The sequence below is a fragment of the Dipodomys merriami genome, unplaced genomic scaffold, assembly GCF_024711535.1.
Source record: "Dipodomys merriami isolate MVZ:Mamm:240054 unplaced genomic scaffold, mDipMer1.0.p SCAF_24, whole genome shotgun sequence".
Taxonomy (NCBI): Eukaryota; Metazoa; Chordata; class Mammalia; order Rodentia; family Heteromyidae; genus Dipodomys; species Dipodomys merriami.
Genome location: NW_027203826.1, coordinates 22,045,726 through 22,063,995, shown reverse-complemented (window position 1 = coordinate 22,063,995; position 18,270 = coordinate 22,045,726). Strand labels below are relative to the sequence as shown.

Sequence of the window (18,270 nt, the reverse complement as noted above, 5' to 3'; positions counted from 1 at the left end):
GGAGGAGTTGGGGAGGTGGGGAAAAAAGGGATGGTAGAGGAAAAACAAAGGAGGGGTAACAATGCTCGACAGGAAATGTACTCATTACCTTACTCATGTAACTGTAACACCTCTGTACACTCTTTACAATAAAAATATTAAAAAAATGAATACTTTTTAAAACTTAAAAAAATTAAGTGTATCTTAATCATTTTACTTTTGTTAGTATAACCACTAGTGTACTTAGAATATTTAGATAGTTTATAAAAAACATTTATTTTATATGTTTATTTATATATTATATATTTTAATATAAAATAAACATAAATAAATCATAAATATATATATTCTATATAAATATAGATAATTTAGGCAGTTTGTGTTCTACCGCTACCCTGAAGATAGCCATAGGTAACAATTTTCCAGCTGTGTCTACTAAACTATAATGACAAGGAACAAAACCTTGCACATCTTTCATTTGTTGGGATAGAATTCTGGCTTAGGCAGCAGCACAGGTATCAGAACAGCAAAGGTTTTTATTTCTCAGTTATCATTGTTATTTCGTAGGCTGTTCCTCAGTGTGATGTGTCCTCACACTGTGATTCAAGCTATGAATTTGGGGCAGGATGAACACAGCAGGGCATCTGTGATCTTACTGGGTCCATCAGGAGGCACATGATTTCTGTCTATCATATTACTGGTGGCATTAGCTTTCACCACTTGAGTTAAGTGGAGGCTCTTCTCTGTACAATTATAAAATGTTTTTGAGCAAGATATTTGGAAATTATCAAATATCCCACTCTCCATCAAATTTTGCCCATTTCACACTGATATATATATATATTTATATTTATATATCTATACACACACACATATATATATGTCATTTGGCTCATATATATGTGCATGTATGTGTGTATGTATATATATGAAAATATATATGTAAATGTATATGTATATATATATTGCCTGAATAGATTGTAGCCAGCATGACTGTTGAGTAATTTTGTAATTTCATCACTTTTTTCCTACTTATATTGGTTCACATTTTGCTGTAAGGACACGATCTCTATTTTTCCTGAGTCTTGTCTGTCATTGATCTATCTATCTATTCTTCATTTCTTTGGGAGGAAATAGCACGTAGAATCAGGAGCTCAAAGCTATGAGCACTAATATGTCTATCTACTTTCCTATCTATCATTTCTGTCTACACATGCAGATAAAAACATATAAATAAATATTAAGTATGACCTCATGGGTTCATATCTTTTAATTGAATGTTACCTGTTAATTTGGTCCTAGAGGTCACAAAGGCAGCTCTGTCAAGGTGAATCTGTGTCCTTCGACTTGCAGCCTTTATTCTTTGGGAAATAATGTTTTTGCACACTGGTATGCTGGAGCTGGCTTCACACTAGCTTATGAGATCTCACTGCAGAATTTTCAGGAAATTTGAAAGCCATTAGCATGAAGTTGATAGCATGAAATCAAGCATGGGAAGAGTATTTACATCATGGAAATTGGCAAATGTTGCAGCAAGAGCCTTTTCCCCCACAGACCTGGATGTTGAAAATTTACCAGCCTACCATGTTTCTGTCGCAAAAAGATGTTCCAAGCTCTTCTTATGCTTTAACTGCCTCAGTTCCATAATCATCCATTTCTCCAAGGGGCCTTCATCTCTTTGAGAGGATATTAGCACTTACAAACCAGACATTCAAAGCCACATGAGTGCTAACGATCATTGTAGAGCAGACAAAATATTGTAAGGGTGTGTATCTGTGTATACATATGCAAGTGTTTACTTCAATTTTTTTGGTATTTTTAAATTTTTATTTTATTGTAAAGATGCTGTACAGAGGGGTTACAGTTACAGGAGTAAGGTAATGAGCACATTTATTGTTGAGCATTGATTTAAAATAAATACTTTATTTGGAAATAATTTTAGATACATGTACCTCATCCAGCTTCCTCTGATTTTAATATTTTACAAAAGTATGATACAATTAAAACTTAAGAAATGAGTATTGGAATAATTAAATTAGTATCAACTAAATCCTATGCTGTATTTGATTTTCACCAGATATCCTGCTATTATCTTTTTTTCTGTTCCAGAATTCTGTCCAGAATACTATATTGTATTTAGCACACATACGTGCACACACAGTTTTTACTTACTGGTTTGTCTTATTATCTACTCATTTCTCTATCACTTTGTTTCTCTCTCTATTTTTTACATTTAGAATTATGAGTTCATGCTTCTAATTCCAAGACCACACCACAGAATTTATTTTAGCTTTTGTCATTTACATACTTACAATTGTCTTCCTGGATCATGAGAAACATGACGTTCTCCTCATAATATTCACTTATTGTAATCCCCTGTACATAATGCCTTTCTCACTACACTGGGCTGCTACCCAACTCCATCACCTACACCAAATGGCTCCAGACCTGTACTAAGTTGTCACCCTCACATGGGCCTGTATGAGTGGCTGCATTAAGATGAAAAGAAAGATGTTGTACATTTTTTATATCTTTCAGAACCTCATTCTCTTAATAATAATTCCTCATGGATTAATAATGGCTGCCATGCTGAAAGTAAAGTACTTAGCATACTTCCTAGCTGAAAACAAGCACTCAGTAAGTAGAAGTTTTCTAACAGCTCTATTATTGCCATTGTCTTTTTCTTTTCTTTTCTTTTCTTTTCTTTTTTTTTTTTTTTTTTTTTTTTTGGTAAGTCATGGGGCTTGAACTCTGGGCCTGGGCTCTGTCCCTCAGCTCTTCAGCTCAAGGCTAGTGATCTACCACTTGAGCCACAACACCACTTCTAGTTTTCTAATAGGTAACTTGGAGATAAGAGTCTCACAGACTTTCTTGCCCTAGCTGGCTTTGAACCGAGATCCTCAGATCTCAGCCTCCTGAGTATTTAGGATTACAGGCATGAGCCACCACGCCTAGCTTTTGCTGTTGTCTTTGAGAACCCATTAAGCATCAAACTGGAAGCCTGTGAAAAAGCAATGTGAACACAAAAAGAAAATCCTGACGTCTTTGCCACCGTTATGTTTATATTCACAGCTATGCTAATATTCAGAAACATTCCATGAGCAAATTCAGGTTCGCCATATTTTGTTGGCATGAGACAGACTTTCTCAACTTCAGTACTAATAATTTAGGCCATATAATGATGGTGAGAGGTGTCCTGTGCACCGGAAGTGATGTACACACACACCTGGCCTTATCCTACTGGGTAGCCTACCATCCCCATGTACTCCTACTTAAAATGTCTGGAGACCTGGCCAAAGCTTCCTTGAGAGAAGAATCACCCCTCATACCTCCCTGCTTGACAACCAGTATGGCAAACACTTCATTATCTTAAATAAATTCTCTGTATCCAAAAGATTTTAGAAGTAAAATATTTTATTTCACTTTTAAAATTTTTAACCAGGTACTTCATAGGATTTTTTCAGGTTTTTGGACTAAAACCACAGACACGATTGAAAACTAGGCTGATAGTAATTTCACCTTAGTTCTGATGTACAAGTCTCTAATTTGAGCCTCAGTCATCACTGAGGGATAGAGATGTACCAGTCCTGCTCAGCATGGAGTCTTCCTAACATGACTTTTGGCAACAGGAAGGCTTTCCATACAGCAAGGGTTTCCATACAACGTTCTCTCCAAGACTCCTTTCCTTCTATCTTCCCCTTCTTTCATTTTACATTCTACCTAAGTTTTGTATATAATCCTACTGTTGTAAGCTAGAGGAACAATTTGCTTTATTGAATTGAAGAGGAACCTAACAAATAAAATTGGCAGCAACCACATTCAAAGTGATCAATACAAGTGAAACCTTCACCTCTGGACAATGCTACCATTGCCTTGACCTTTCCTCTTTTCCCTGCTAGAGAAGGGACTTCTCGTATCTGAGTCACAGATGGGGCTTTGTATTCATACCCAAGATTACCTTCCATCAGTCTGATCAGCTGAAGACCATGAGAGTCTTCTATTTCATTCAGGGTACTAATTGTATTATTCATATATATTATTCATATTATACACACACACACACACACACACACACACACACACACACACACACACACACACACACACCAACTTCTGGTAACTCACCATCATTACTTTAAGAGGATCCTGATACATAAGCCCTAGTTGTCTATAAAATAATATAAGGGAAGGAGAGTCATTTGGCTCAAGAACTGAAGGACCAGCAGGCTTCCCATCAGTAGGTCTTTACAAATCATCAGGAGCTCTAAGTCCATTCTTTCAGAAATGGTGCCTCAAGGCAGCAATCCCAAAAGATAAACTATTATACTCTACTGGTAAACCTCCAAACTCACTGCCTCCTGCCATCATATGTTTCCCTAATACAGCAACCAGACTGATTGCATCCCTTGGTTTCTGCATCTCATGCCATCTTTCCCCACAGCTTCCTACCAGTACCAAAGTCTAAAGAATGTCATCTTGTTTTGTTGTTGGTGGTTGTCAGAACTGAACTCTGGGCCTGGGCGCTGTCCCTCAGCTCTTCAGCTCAAGGCTAGCGCTCTACTACTTGAGTCATATTGCCACTTCTGGCTTTTTTTCTGCTTATGTGGTACTGAGGAATAGAACCCAGGGCCTCATGCATGTAAGGCAAGCACTCTATCACTGAGCCAACTTCGCAGCCCAAGAATGTCATCATTATTTCAAAAGGAAAGAAGAAAGAAAGGAAAGGAGAGAGGGGGAAAGGAACGAAAAAAGGAGAGAAGAAAAGAGTGAAAGAAAAAGTGGAAGGAGAAGGGGAAAAGGGAAAAGGGAAAAGGAAAGAGAAGGAGGAAGGAAGGAAGGAAGGAAAGAAGGAAGGAAGGAAGGAAGGAAGGGAGGGAGGGAGGAAGGAAGGAAGGAAAACAGAAAGGAAGGAAACTACACTCAGAGGGATGATGCTTCTTTCTCACTGTACTTATTCACATTCATTGAGCAGCATATAGTTTATTTTAGCTTGAGTTTGTGATGTAGTATCTATATTTAATTCTGCAAGCTGTTGAGCAACTCATATATTTACAAACACAGTCCCGGAAACAATGTGTTTGCTGGTCACATCTGCATCTGTAACATTTGGGAGCTCTGTGTTGTTTGGCACTGCTAAGGGCATTATCATTTTACATTCTGGTTGATGCCAGGACCCAAATAGGCCAGAGCCTGGGCTAAAAGTTCAGATTCAATGACAGGCCTGGCAGAAAGCCAATAGCAAGAGAAGCTTTGAGGACTACAGGTCAGAATGGAGAGTTGCCTGTCAGATATCCCTCAGGTCTGCAGCTTGCCCAGTGATGAGCAATTTCTTTGTGATTGGCTTGGGCTTATTTTGGCTTTGCAGGCTTTAAACTACAATATATGTATACAGAGGCACTGCTAGAAAGAGAGCTGGGGCTTAAGAAATGGAAGCCAGGCTGGTGCAAGGTAGCAGGGGCAGAGAAGAACTCCTCTCTAGAATATGGAACCAATTTGGGGCAAAAAAAGCAAGTGGATGGCTGAGCCAACTTCAGTGGTTAGACCCCAGGAGGACGGCTGTGCATGCCCCAAAGTAGGGTCAGATAGCATAATTCAGGCAAACTTGATAACAGGAAATCCATCCTAGGTGCCAAAATACCTGAAGAAAAACTCTAGGTGGCAAGTGCATTTCAGTATCAGGCAAAGGGCCTGCCATTCTTGGAGGTCTGTCTCCCTGCACCAAAAAGGTAAGATATCTTACAGCAGGAAACACAGGAACTATCAGAAGTATAAGTCCATCGCTCCTTAGCAGAGGCACCTGAGACTGTGCAGAAAGAAGGGTACAAAAACCTCCGCGCACAGACTCAACTGCCTTAGAGGTATGAGTGATGGGCGTGGTCACTGAAGAACACGGCAGAAAGTTCAGCAGGCAGGGCTGTGGGACTCTAACCAACCTTAAGGTTTTGGGGATAGCACAAACACCTCCTCAGAGGTCATGCTGACAGGCTGTCTAAACAGGAGTCACTCAGCTTCCAAGGAGCAAGAGGTTTAAGTGTGGCTAGTCAAGCTGGGAGAATAATTATAGGTTAGTCTGTTCTTGAACTCTCAGAGTTTAGGTTTTTACCTAGTTCACATCTTTTTTGTTTTTTAAAGTAAGAGTGGCCTAAAGGAAATTAGAATCATTTCCTTTAGGGAAGTCAGTGGCTTTGAGTAAGTTTGTAGGTCATTTAGACAACTAGGAGTTTCTTGGAAGACCATTTCTGTCTTCTCCTCTTATGTTTTCCTCTATGTAAAATAAGCCAAAATCCAGATGACCCTTGACTTTGGAGAGAGTTATGCCCAGATAAACACACTGCAAGCTGAAAAGATTGTGAAGTGCATTTACTATGCCTGACTACTGAACACCACGGTTTAACAACACCATGCATTCAGGAGTATTAGTTCTTTCCTCTTGTGGTCATTGGCCAATTGAGAGCTATGTCTCCCCACAGCACCTGTGTAAAAATTAAAAATCATACATTGAACCATCAATAAATCAGGGTCCATCTGTTAAAGCATCAAGTTGATGGATAGAGTTTAGATCAGAGTCCAGTCTATAGCAGGCTATAACTCTAAACTTAATCAGAGGTGATTGTAGTGACAGCTGTGATCTTAGGGGGTTTCTAATTTGAAAGTTTTAGTGTACCACTAGCCCAGGTGGAAACAGGAATAGAACAAGCTCCATGCCTCAAGCTGGAAATCTGGTTGAAGCCTGGTTTTGCTCCAAACCAGCTGTGTACCTTTGAACCATTCTGTTGTCACAAGATTTTTCCTCCATTATACAAACTGATGGAGTCCCATCACTAGCTCTCAACTGGAGAGCTGTATTAAAATCTCCTAGAGGGCGCTTCAGAATAATCCAAACTATAAACATATGTCCCCACATTCTCTCTCCATTTCTGTTCCAATCTCATCTTCCCCATATCCACTCAGGACCACACGCACTCAGGGCTGCTAGTAATCACTGAGCCAGGCAATCTAGTTTTATGATATGACTGGGTGGAAATTAATCAGGGGTCACAGACAACACATCCCAGTTTTGAAAAAGGTTCTTGGTGAAAACTAAGCAGAGGCACAATGATAGTTGTAGATGCAGAGAGTCAGGCAGGAATAGAGCCAGAAAGCTGAGAAGTCAAGTGACCACAGTCTGAAGGCAAAGGGAGCCTGGACTAAATCTGCCACTACAGCCACCGCCTGAGCAGCACCAAGGGAGAGACACTGGCAACTCCTTGAAGGAATCTCCATGAGGAAACCATTTTTACCTTCCTAGGATGTTTTCTCACCTGTAAAGAACAAAACAAACAACAACAAAATCCCTTGTATTGGGTAAGCTGGTGACTATGGAACACTTTCCACTCTAATAATTTGTGATGAAACAATGAAATAAAAAGAACAGCAAACACACCCACATGGTATTCAGCACAGGCCAGGCACTTTTCAAGCTTAATAAATATGAACTCTCTGAATCTCCACACCCCTGTGAAGTGGTATGGTTAGTATTTGCTTTTCCTTAAAGTCTATTCTCATAGCGACTCCAGTTTGGAACAGCTGACAGGGAGGTTACAATGCCTGGAAGAGGAAGGAAGATTGGATTTCTGGGCCACAAAACTGCCAGGATTTCTTTAAAAATAAATAAATACCTACCTACCCACCTACCTACCTACCTCATATATATATATATATATATATATATATATATATATATATATATATATATATAATATAAATAGCAGGAGAAGGATAGAGCTAGCTTTGGGGAAGTGATCCTATCTGTGTAGAAATGAGATTTTAAGGGCTTCAAATTGGGCAGCTCTTCATTGAGAGGTTTTCTTTGATCATCATGCTGTCCTTGCCCTCAAGAGTCTGTGAGGCTAGAGAGTCTCTCTGGTCTATACACTGAGACCCTAGCTTCATCATTCAAGGCTCTGGGCAAGTCTGTCAGCTTGTCTGGCTAAGGAAAGTGCCAAGGACATTCAGGTGAGCCTCAAATATTGACAGATAACTCTGTCCTTGATAAGTGAAGGGCTGGTTATCACCTGGAAAAGCCTATAAATTTGGGGTCTCTAGGGGATGGAACCTACAACAAGGTCTAATATCACTGAAGCTGTGTTTGTGTGTGTGTGTGTGTGTGTGTGTGTGTGTGTGTGGTCTATATGTGTGAAATATGTGTGTGTGGATTTTTTTAAGCTTATTACAGGATCTTGAACTCTCTTGTTTTTAAAAACTTGTTTTTGTTTTGTTTACCTGCCCCAGGAGGCCAAAAGCTGTATCTATCCTGCTAACCAGATTTACTCCCATGTCTGAGGATAGTCCTTGTGCACCAACCTTGCTTAATATCTGATTGGCTGTTTGATGGACAGTGGTGGAAAAAAATAGAGCCGAATTATAGGTCTCGGAGTCAGAATATTGAAGTTTCACATCTACATTTTGTGGAGTGGCCCACAGAGAGCTCATTTGCTTCTCTCATGCTCTCCTCTTAAAGGTCTCGAATTAATGTAAGAGCATTTAGTAAATAGTAATTACGATTAGCTCTTTCCTTTGCATAAATAATCATTAGTATTGTTGACCTGATTCTATGCAGTGAGAATATACACATCCTCACCAATCTTCAGTCATTTCCTGACTAGCAGTGGAGTAAAGCACCAACTACTGCTTGATGGGTCTGTGCCAGTCCTGGAGATGAAGCCAAAGGTCACATCTTGTACCCTGGGATGACAGTGACAATAGAAGTGTCACACCTGCCTGGATTCAAATGGGGGATGATGGAAGCTGCTAGAGCTCTGTCAGATACAGCCAGGAGCAGGCCTGTGTTCCTCTGTGTGGAGGCAGGCAGGCAGCCCAAAGGAAGAAAGGATGTAGCCACTGACCTGAGCCAATAGCCTCTGTACCCCCACCATTGCCCATAAGGACATTCTGTCTTTTCTCCTGTCTACCTTCCCTTTCGAGGAAAAACAGATTTTGCTCCAACATGTTGTGGATGACAAGAACAAATAACACTTCTGTGACTTTTTTTCAACTGACACTCTCAGATTTATTCAAGAAAACATCTCCTCAACAGAGTTGGCCAATTAACCACTTAAATGGCTTGAAAACTTATTTAATGTCACTGCCTAATCACTTTAGGAAATGTCACTGCCCCAGCAGAAAAAAATTTCTGCTTTATACCTCACTTCTCTTCCACTCCGTTCTTCCTGAAACACAGAGCTGCCTTCCAAAGAAGACTAAACATTTATTGAATGCTTTTCCTGTTATACCCGGGTCCTTTACATTTGCATAGAACGACGGGATTCCAGCATTGAGAACAATCATGGAATCATCTCACCTCAAATCATTTTCCTGCTGACTAAGATGTGGATCCCACGGGGAAGGGTCTCATCTAAGGGCATCAACTTGTAAATAGCAAAGCAACTCTTTTTCATCATAACTGTAAGTCCTGGAATCGAGGAAGTGAGGGACAGGTAAACCTGGATGTGTCTCTGTGATATGAGTTCCTGTGCCCTTTGCTCCCCACTCCTGATCTCAGTGCTCTGACCTGCGAAAAGGGACGATTTTATTGTTCCTGCTTCACAAGACTTCCTCTGGTATTTATTGACGATGGCATGATTAGCAATTTGATCAATTATAATACTTGCACATACATAGCTTAGCCATACACTAACTCCCCCAGGCTTTAACCCTTTCCCCTCTACAACAATTTCCCGTGTGGAAATTTTCTATTTCATTTGTCAAGACTTTACACAGATGCCTCAAATCCTAATTGCTCTATCTTTTTGATAGAGGATAAAGTCATCAGGAAGGCACAAAAGAGCCCCCACCCCCACCCCGTCCCCTGACCCCCGCTGCTAAGTTCTCAGAGTGGTAAGAGACATGATTCTTACAGGCGTGACTATTATGAAGATTACATTGCCTGTTTTCATGTGGCCTCATCTATACTTGATTTTTTCTATTGACCAAACTGTGACCCATTTAATTCATGGCTTAAAGAATAGATTTGAGCTAATGCACTCAGCCAAAGAAACCCATGACTTGTTTTACTTGTACCTTTGGTGCAAAGCCAATTTACTATTTGTCTAGGTGTAAAACTGACTTAAGTATGGTGAAAGTAAATGATTTGGCTTTCACAGATAAATTTATAATGTTTTTAAACAGAGGAACTAGTTCAACTGCTGTGTTAATATACAGACTTATAACACCAAGATTTGCTTGTATAGCCAGCCTTAGGACAAGAAGGAAAAAAAAAGAAGCATGATGCTAATTGTTTTATACTACTGCCTGTTAGCAGTACCACTAGAAGCTGCAGAATTTAGACACTGAAATTTGCTTGACAGGTTGCTATTACAAAATTCTGAGCGATCTCACCATGCAGAATAAACAGGAAGTGACCAAAAGCTCTCTCTTCCCCTTCAAAAGTCAGGTTTTTAAATAACTGTCAACATAGCAACTATTATTTCTATTCTTTAAGGTGAAGGAATATGTGAAGGTGAAGGAATTTTTTTAAAGAAAGTTTTGAAGCTTACTTAAAACTCTTATTTCTTAAAAAAAAAAAGAGATTTTTTTAAGTCAAAATGTCTTTGGATCTTGAGGAAAAGCAGCGAAGCGGAAACCATGTGATTCCCAGGCCAGGTTTTTCAGAGGCGCAGTGAGCACTGAATTCAGTCATTCTTGCTGTGCTCAGCAGACTTGGCCCAGCAATCAAAACCATTTGATTCTAAGGCTGATATTCCTATAACTAGGCAGGTTCCAGCACATTGTGAGCTCTGAAAAAGCATAATTACAAACAAAAAATGACAAGAAGCACCCTTAATATAGTTGCTTCTTCCAAGGAGCACACAGCTTTCTGCATATCTGCTTACCTGTTCTTAGGAAACTTTCCCTTGACAGGTAAAGGGAGGGTTACCACCTCATTGGAAGCCTTGGAGGTCAGTCTACCAGAGGCTCGGGGCTGGCTAAAACCATGGAATTCCACCAGATATATGTAAGGACTGATTTGATGTCCAGATGATAAAAAGTAGAGAGGTGACCTCTGACCATGAACCTTCACGCATAGGAGAGTGTAGTTAGGGCTGAGTTGGGGTTGAAACTCAGTAGCACTCTTCTCACGAAACTGGCACGCTAACTGCTCATTCAGACAGATAGCCTGTCTTCTTTAGGGATCACAAAGGACCATTATCAGTCCAGGTATTTGGCACAACTGGGGAGGGTGAGGTTGACTTTAATGGTCTGCATTATTATTACTGTGAACTTAACATACCATAAGGCAATACAGTATTGTCATCTCAGTTTCTCTGCATCAGAATCTGTATGTAAGTTGTCTAGGTCCTTGGTTCAGGGTCTCCCAAGACTGAAATGAAGCAATTCAAGCTCATATAGTTGTTTCTTTGCACCTGTATGACTGAGGTTCTGATTTCTTGGTTGAATAGTGAGATTGTTCACAGCTCCTAGAGGCTACTCTCAATTCCTTGCCACATGGAACCCACAGGAGTTTATAGAAGAGCTACTTGGCTCTCCTCTCCCCACACCATCCCCATGGAAAGTGAAGACTCATCTGGGCTATTGCCCCAAGTTATTTATAAGTCTTTGTCCTTACCATCTAAGTGATTGTCTATGTGGACTTGAATGCATTCCACATTCTTCAGATCTCAAACAAAAATCAACTGATTGGTATTCCGATGGGGGGAGGGGCAGTGATTTCCTCTCATATTCACAGGTATTTGCCAGACACATTCAAGGGACAGGGTTTAACTAAGACATACACAGAAAGGCATGAGGATCTTGGAAGACCTATTTAGAATCCTGATGTGGCTTTCCACCCGTATCTGTGCCTTTCCACCTCACAATGATTGCTCCCTGGCCTCCAGCACCAAGCAGCCTCCATCTCCCAAGTGAATATTCTTTCTTCCATCAATACGCCTTTGAAAAATGCAGAGATGTTTTATAAGAGAAATTAATCACTAATGGTAGAGTTCCAGGTAATGTAATGAACACTTGTTTTTGTGTTTCATTACTTAGCCTAGTGTCTGGCACTTAGGCCTCCTCAATTTACATTTCTTCAATAGATGAATATGCGAATGATTAAAGGAGAAATATTTTGGGCATCCTTATCAAATTGCATTTATATAAAAATGCATACTCTCTTCATGCACAAGGACCATTCCTCCTCTTAGTTTCAAATCACTTTTTTTCCCCCTGGTAATACATGCTTTCTATAAAACACTAGGGAATTTTCCTTCTTTCTATGGTTTTGTTTTTATACTTAACTTCTTAATCCAAGTGGAACTAAGTTCCTAATATTATGTGTAAAATATCCCATCCCTACTCAATTAGTCAGAGATTCTCTTGTTCATATACGAACTTCTTACATATAAGGTTTATTTCTGGGCTGTCCTGGTTCATTGATCTGCCTGTCCAATTTGTGAGCCAGTACCACCTATTTTAATTACGAGAATTGTATCCTGTTTTAAGATCTGAGGGGTGGCAGGTGCCGACTCATTATTTCTTCAGTGCCCTCTCTCAGCAAGTTCATTAAGCCTGGGTCTGTCTAACTGCTTGCTCTAGCTCTCTCCAGACAGCACAGCATTCTTTTGCAAGATCTGAACATGGAGCCAAATCTAGGTTTACATTTCTGCCTCTGCCTTTGCCCAGCTCAGCTCCACTGAGTCCCAATAAAAATGGAAACTCATAAGAATGCCCTATAAAAACAAACTCACTGTGAGGCTCTAAGCATCTGAGCATCACTCAGCACATTGTAGGAAGTCAGTGCCTATCAGCTGGAGGGGAGGGATTCGTCTGAATGTCCAGCCTCTCATCTTTTATCCTTCCATCCTTGTGTGTGAGGACTCTCAAAAGTATCCTCTACAAATGTTGCAGATTTCAATCTACTTTGGAGCCGAGAGTTCTAGGATTCGGACTCGGTTTCAGCCTCCAGGGTTCTCTGGCTTTAAAGAAATCTTGTGGCTTAGTGAGCTAGAACCATCTTTGACCGCCCTGGGGGCCTTGGAAAAGGTGTGCGAATCGGTGTTGAAGCCCATTTTGCCCGCCTTTATGCGAGTCTGAAAGTGCCAGGGAATTAACACTCATCATCCTAGACAGCCTCTATCTGGGCTTTGGCAGTCATAGAAAATCCTCATGTGGTAAATTCCAGGTACTGGGAGTTGGAAGTTATTCTGGCACATGCTAAAGTGGTGCTGGCAGGGGAGGGGACATGGGCAGGACTCCGAGAGTGTATGCTACAAAACAAGGGCTGAAGAAAGGATTCCAATTCTGGGAAGTCCCACAGTATTGAAGGGTCCCATGCTCCTGCCTAGAGGTTAATAACAGTGACTAGTTGTCCTTAGACAAAGTGCAGGCACTGGAAATCAGAGGTCTATGATGAGTCACAAGGCAGCCAGGAAATGCAAAGTCTCAAATCTTACTTCTTTCCTGGCATCTTCCCTCCAACTCAGACAAAGCAGGGAATAGACTCATTCATTTCTTCAAAAAGGGTGTCTGAGGGCTGACTTTATGCTCTCAGGAGCCAGGATAGAAAGATCCAAGAATGAGACACAGTACTGGCCTTGTAGTGCTTACCTGCTGAGGGATGAGGAGAGAGTCTGATCGCCTCGCAGGTACAGCTCTACTCTGAAGATGGCAATGTAGATGTCATTTTCCATTCTATCTTCATCCCTGCCTGACTTTTAACTTAAGAAGAGGTCTTAGATATTATTAATCAATTCTCTTTATTTCTAGAGGCTCCAGGGAAGTGATTTGCCCAAGTTTTCATCCCACTTCATAGCAACAATGGGACTGAGCTCCTTTTCTGTCCTATAATTCTCCATTTGAAAAAATGAAGCTCCGGCTTGACTGCTATGGAGCTTCTCGAGACAGCAGTGAGTCGAGGAGGTGATCCTAGGAACATATCGAACATTTCCAAACACAGACAGCGGGGCTGGGTGAATCAAGGAAGGAAAGATGGAAGCAACCTAGCATGCAGATTGAGTTACACCACATTCCTTGAGTTCACAATCGGGTCTTTCCACTTGCTGTCTGGCACATAAGTAACTGCCCTAACCTCTCTAAGCCCTTTCCTTCTCATCTATCAAGTGATGACAACAGTGTTTCCCCCTGGGTTTGTTTGAAGAATTAAGTGAATTAAGGTGGTATCTATCAAGTGCCTGGGACCACCTTGAGCTGCTAGGGTAAAGGATTCTTAGGTAGATGCCACTTAAGTTGTGTTTGATGCTTATAGGAACGTCCAGGGTGTAAGGTCAACACACCTAAGTGACATCTCCTTTCCTACTTCTCTAGTTCCAGAGCCCTGGAAGAGCAGCACAGAGGGGGAGAGCGTGGCGAGAGAATGAAGAAACCAATCGCCTGGGAGAAGCATGAGGTGGCAGTGTGGCTCTCGGTTTAGAGGGCTTCGGCCGGCCGCCGCCCCATGGGCAGCCTTGCTCGCACTGGGCCTGCCCGGCTGGGTGCTGGCTGTCTCGGCCACAGTGGTGGCTGTGGTCCCTGAGCAGCATGCGTCCTCGGCCGGCCAGCCCCCGCTGGACTGGCTGCTCACAGACCGAGGCCCCTTCCACCGTGCTCAGGAGTATGCAGACTTCATGGAGCGCTACCGCCAGGGTTTCACCACCAGGTACAGGATCTACAGGTGAGTGGAGATCACCTGGACCCCGCCCAGCCCTCCCTCTCCCCTGCCAGCCCAGTTTTCCAAACAAACAAACAACTGGAGTGACACCAGGCAGGGAAAAGAAGTCTGCCTGCCATGTTAGTTATAAAAAAAAACAGAAAGAAAGAAAGAAGAAAACACACACAGCTGGAAAACCTGCTGATGCCTCCTAGGGGCTTAGCAAAAGGGTTTCTATTTATAGGTTGTGCTGCTTATAAATTGAGGACAAATCAGGCGGCCTGGAGTCAGCGTGTGGCCCAGGCTGCCTTAGGAGGTCAGAGTCAAATGCTGGGGCCGAGTTTTAACTAATGGGTTAGATACTTTTATGAGTGGTAATTACTTAGACATGCAAATGAAGGAAGGGCAGCTCCAGCTCCTGCCTTAGAGGACCTTCTTGACCTGCAGAGGCAGGGACAAACCTGTCCTTACCCTTGGAGACCTCACTCAGCCTGGCCAGCAGCACAGCTGGCCTTGGGTATGCCAAGAGAAGGGACCTTCTGGATCCTTGAGGCCTGTATCTGGGAGCATCCGATTTGAAAGTCAAATGCAGCAGCCCTGCTTGGTCCATCTGATGCGGGATAAACTAAGTGCATATTCCTGGTGGCTTCAAATATAGAATGCTCTTCTTAGTCCCTACTTTGGGTGAGCCAGCAAGGCTCAGGGACCCCACAAGGGATCCAGAGAAGTTACACAAGTTGACAAAGACAAAAAAAATACACAGTAAATAACTGGTAGATCTAGGATTAGATCCCAAGTAGTCAGACTCCAAAGTCTCTGATTTCCTAAAATACAGTTAGGGATTTTTTTCCCCCTTTCCTAGGAGTTTATTTTAATCTGCAGCAACTATATACCCTGTTTAGATTAGTATGGAGCCTCAAACATAAGGCTTTAGGAATATTTAGCACTGGAAGATTCCCAAATGGAAGAGTATAACCTTTTCTAAAGGCCATTCACCTGGTTCATTTAGATGCAGATAAAGGAGCAAGTTCAGAGAGTTAAGGGGCTGGTACTTTGTGAAGTGCAGAGGTATGGAGACATGGAATCTTGAGCTCAGGAGTAGTCTGCTCATTTTCCCTTTCAGGCCATTTCTCTCTCAGTGTGCTTAGCTCCTGCTGGGTCCTGGAAGAGATTACAGTTCACACTTCCTGCTTTGTTGCCTCTGGTCCTTTCATTCTCCTAAGACTACAGCTGAAATTCCCACAGTATCACTGAGAGAAAAGAACAATTCAGGCTGAAAGTGGCTCAGTTAACACCTGCTCAGTTAAACACCTGTTTATACCTGCTCAGGTATAAACAGATGAATACAGAGGTATAGAACAGAGGATCAACTCAACTTTGTGTAATATTTAAGATTCTAGTCATATTCTTCCACAAATATCCTATAGGGCAAATTTAGAGTGCGCTCTCTCTTTTTTTTTTAATTCAAAGCAAGTCTTTTTTTATCCCACCAAAAAAGAAAAATAAATCAGAAAATCTTAGACTGTGTTTAAGCAAAAATTTCTTCCAGTCCAGTAAAATAAGATTTAATTCACCTTAGACTATTTGCTTTCTACCAAATCTCATAGAAACATTGTTATCTTTAAAATAATTTTTGGACAAAGGATGAACAAATGTAGTGGTAGTACTCACTGGATACTATGTTGAAAATGTTCTATACAACTTATGGGTAGGGATGGAAAAACTGAGAGAGAATCCAAAAAGAGTTTACCTGACTTTACCTGTAATCACCTTTATAATAACAATAAAATTATTTTTAAAAAGTATATTGAAACTAAAGTCGTTTAAAATCCTAACGCCACTAGCCACTTTGAAGGGCTACAGAAATGAGAAGAGACATAACACTCATATTGGTCCTCCCTCAGTAGATTTTTCTTTGCTCACCCAGCCCCAGTCCCAAATCTGGATAGTCTAGCAGCCAGTTAACGCCTAGGCAGCAGCTTGTAGCTAGCCCATGGGGAAAGTCTGTAATCACTTCTGCACCATCTACTGTTCTATCAGTTGGTAATGGTTTTCTGATCATTTAATGTGACAAGCTCTTAAACTGTGCCATTCTGTTTCTCTGGGGTCAGTTATTGCACATGAACCTGTACTTGGGGAAACAGTAACCAGTCATTCTGACAGGAATGCACTACTCTGATTTGTGATCCCTTGGAGGGGGCAGGGAATGGTCACACACCACTGCTGCATAATTATTCTGAGAGTTTTGCCTTTGGTGATTAAGTAAAATGGTGGTTTCATGGAGGCTTGGGGATTTCCCATTCTTATTGGGAATTTTTTCATATCCTTTCTTTTTTTTTTTTTTTAAAGTTAAATGCCTCTGGAAAATTCAGGACCTTTTTTCCACTGACTGAAGCAAGAAAACTAGTAAAAATATATTGAGTCATCTCCGAATTTCTTCCCAAAAGAGCTGAGGGAGAAAAAGATGACAGAGAATACTAGAAAAGTTTTTGGAGAAACATTAGGGTCTCAATATTAGGCTTTCAGTCATCGTCCCTCCTTCTTCTCTACTGGGGTTTAAATATAGGGTCTTTGCCTACTAAGCTGGAGAGCTACCACTTGAGCCTTGTCTCTATCTTTACCACCTCACTTAAAAAAAAAAACTTAAGTCATTTATTTGAATAAGGCATTGCGTTCATTTCTAGGTAAGCCTGGAGTACACTACCATCATTTACATTTACCACTTAGGTAGCACGACAGTTGTTTACTACCACACTCAGCTTTATTGGCTGGGATGGATCCTTGCAGATACTTTTATTGATAAAGATGGAATCTCATCAACATTTGCCTAGGCTGATCTCAAACCATCATCCTCTCAATCTCCACCACCTGAGTTGCTAAGGGAGCCTCTTGTGAGCCACTGTGCCTGACTTCATTTCATTGTGAAAGAAACGTTGAATACATAGAAATCAGTTGGTATCCGCATGTGTCTTCCACCATGTAAGAAGGGATAGCTGTGACAGGGGAGAATGAGACTTTCCAGTGCTGCTGTAAGACTTGGTGAAGAATTTCTTAAAACTCTCACACAACTGGAGAACAACCTTTCCTCCCTTCTAGCTGCAGAACAGATGATGCCAACTTCACAGCGAGGTGCTTTCAATAACCCCCAATCCCACCTATTCTTAGTTGGGTGTCTGAGTGTGCTATCACTTCGAGGAGATGAGTAATCACTCCAGAATAGCTCCAGCCTCTCTAACCGTGGACCCCCACAGAGTGTTGCTTGCTCCATTACATATTTGTATTAAGGGTGAAAACTCTGAGTCAGGTGACTGTTCCTAGTCCTGGGGATGCAGCTTACTGGCCCTTACAATGTTGGGCAAATTATTTCTCTCTTTCTTAATTTCCTTATTTGTAAAGTGTACACAAAACCATTGCCCCCTTACTGGTCTGATGTGAAAATCAAATGAGTTAATTGCTATGAGGCACTTAGAACAGTGCTCAGTAAGTAGTACCTATTATTGTTACATTGTCCTCAATACATATTAGCCTATACAAAAACCATAATGTAATGGGTGCTATCTTTGCCATAATGTATGCCAAGGGCTTAGTAATCCACCACCTATATTAGGAAGGGGAAAAGTGTTTTCTGTTTACCTTTCAGAATCACATTAACCCTTACCACTCAATCT

At 41.2% G+C, this 18,270-nt stretch overlaps 1 protein-coding gene across 3 annotated transcripts in view; it reads left to right on the top strand.

Annotated features, from left to right (window-relative positions):
• Brinp2 (BMP/retinoic acid inducible neural specific 2) overlaps positions 1-18,270 on the top strand; it is a 102,129-nt gene that overhangs the window by 40,058 nt on the left and 43,801 nt on the right. Inside the window, exons 2-3 of one of the 3 annotated variants that reach the window (XM_070034404.1) lie at positions 8,579-9,423; positions 14,281-14,626. In XM_070034404.1, coding sequence (XP_069890505.1) covers positions 14,358-14,626 — 269 coding nt within the window. In that variant the 5' untranslated portion in view covers positions 8,579-9,423; positions 14,281-14,357. Of the gene's footprint in view, positions 1-8,578; positions 9,456-14,280; positions 14,627-18,270 lie in introns of all 3 variants that reach the window. The other 2 variants (XM_070034405.1, XM_070034403.1) reach the window with 2 other exon arrangements.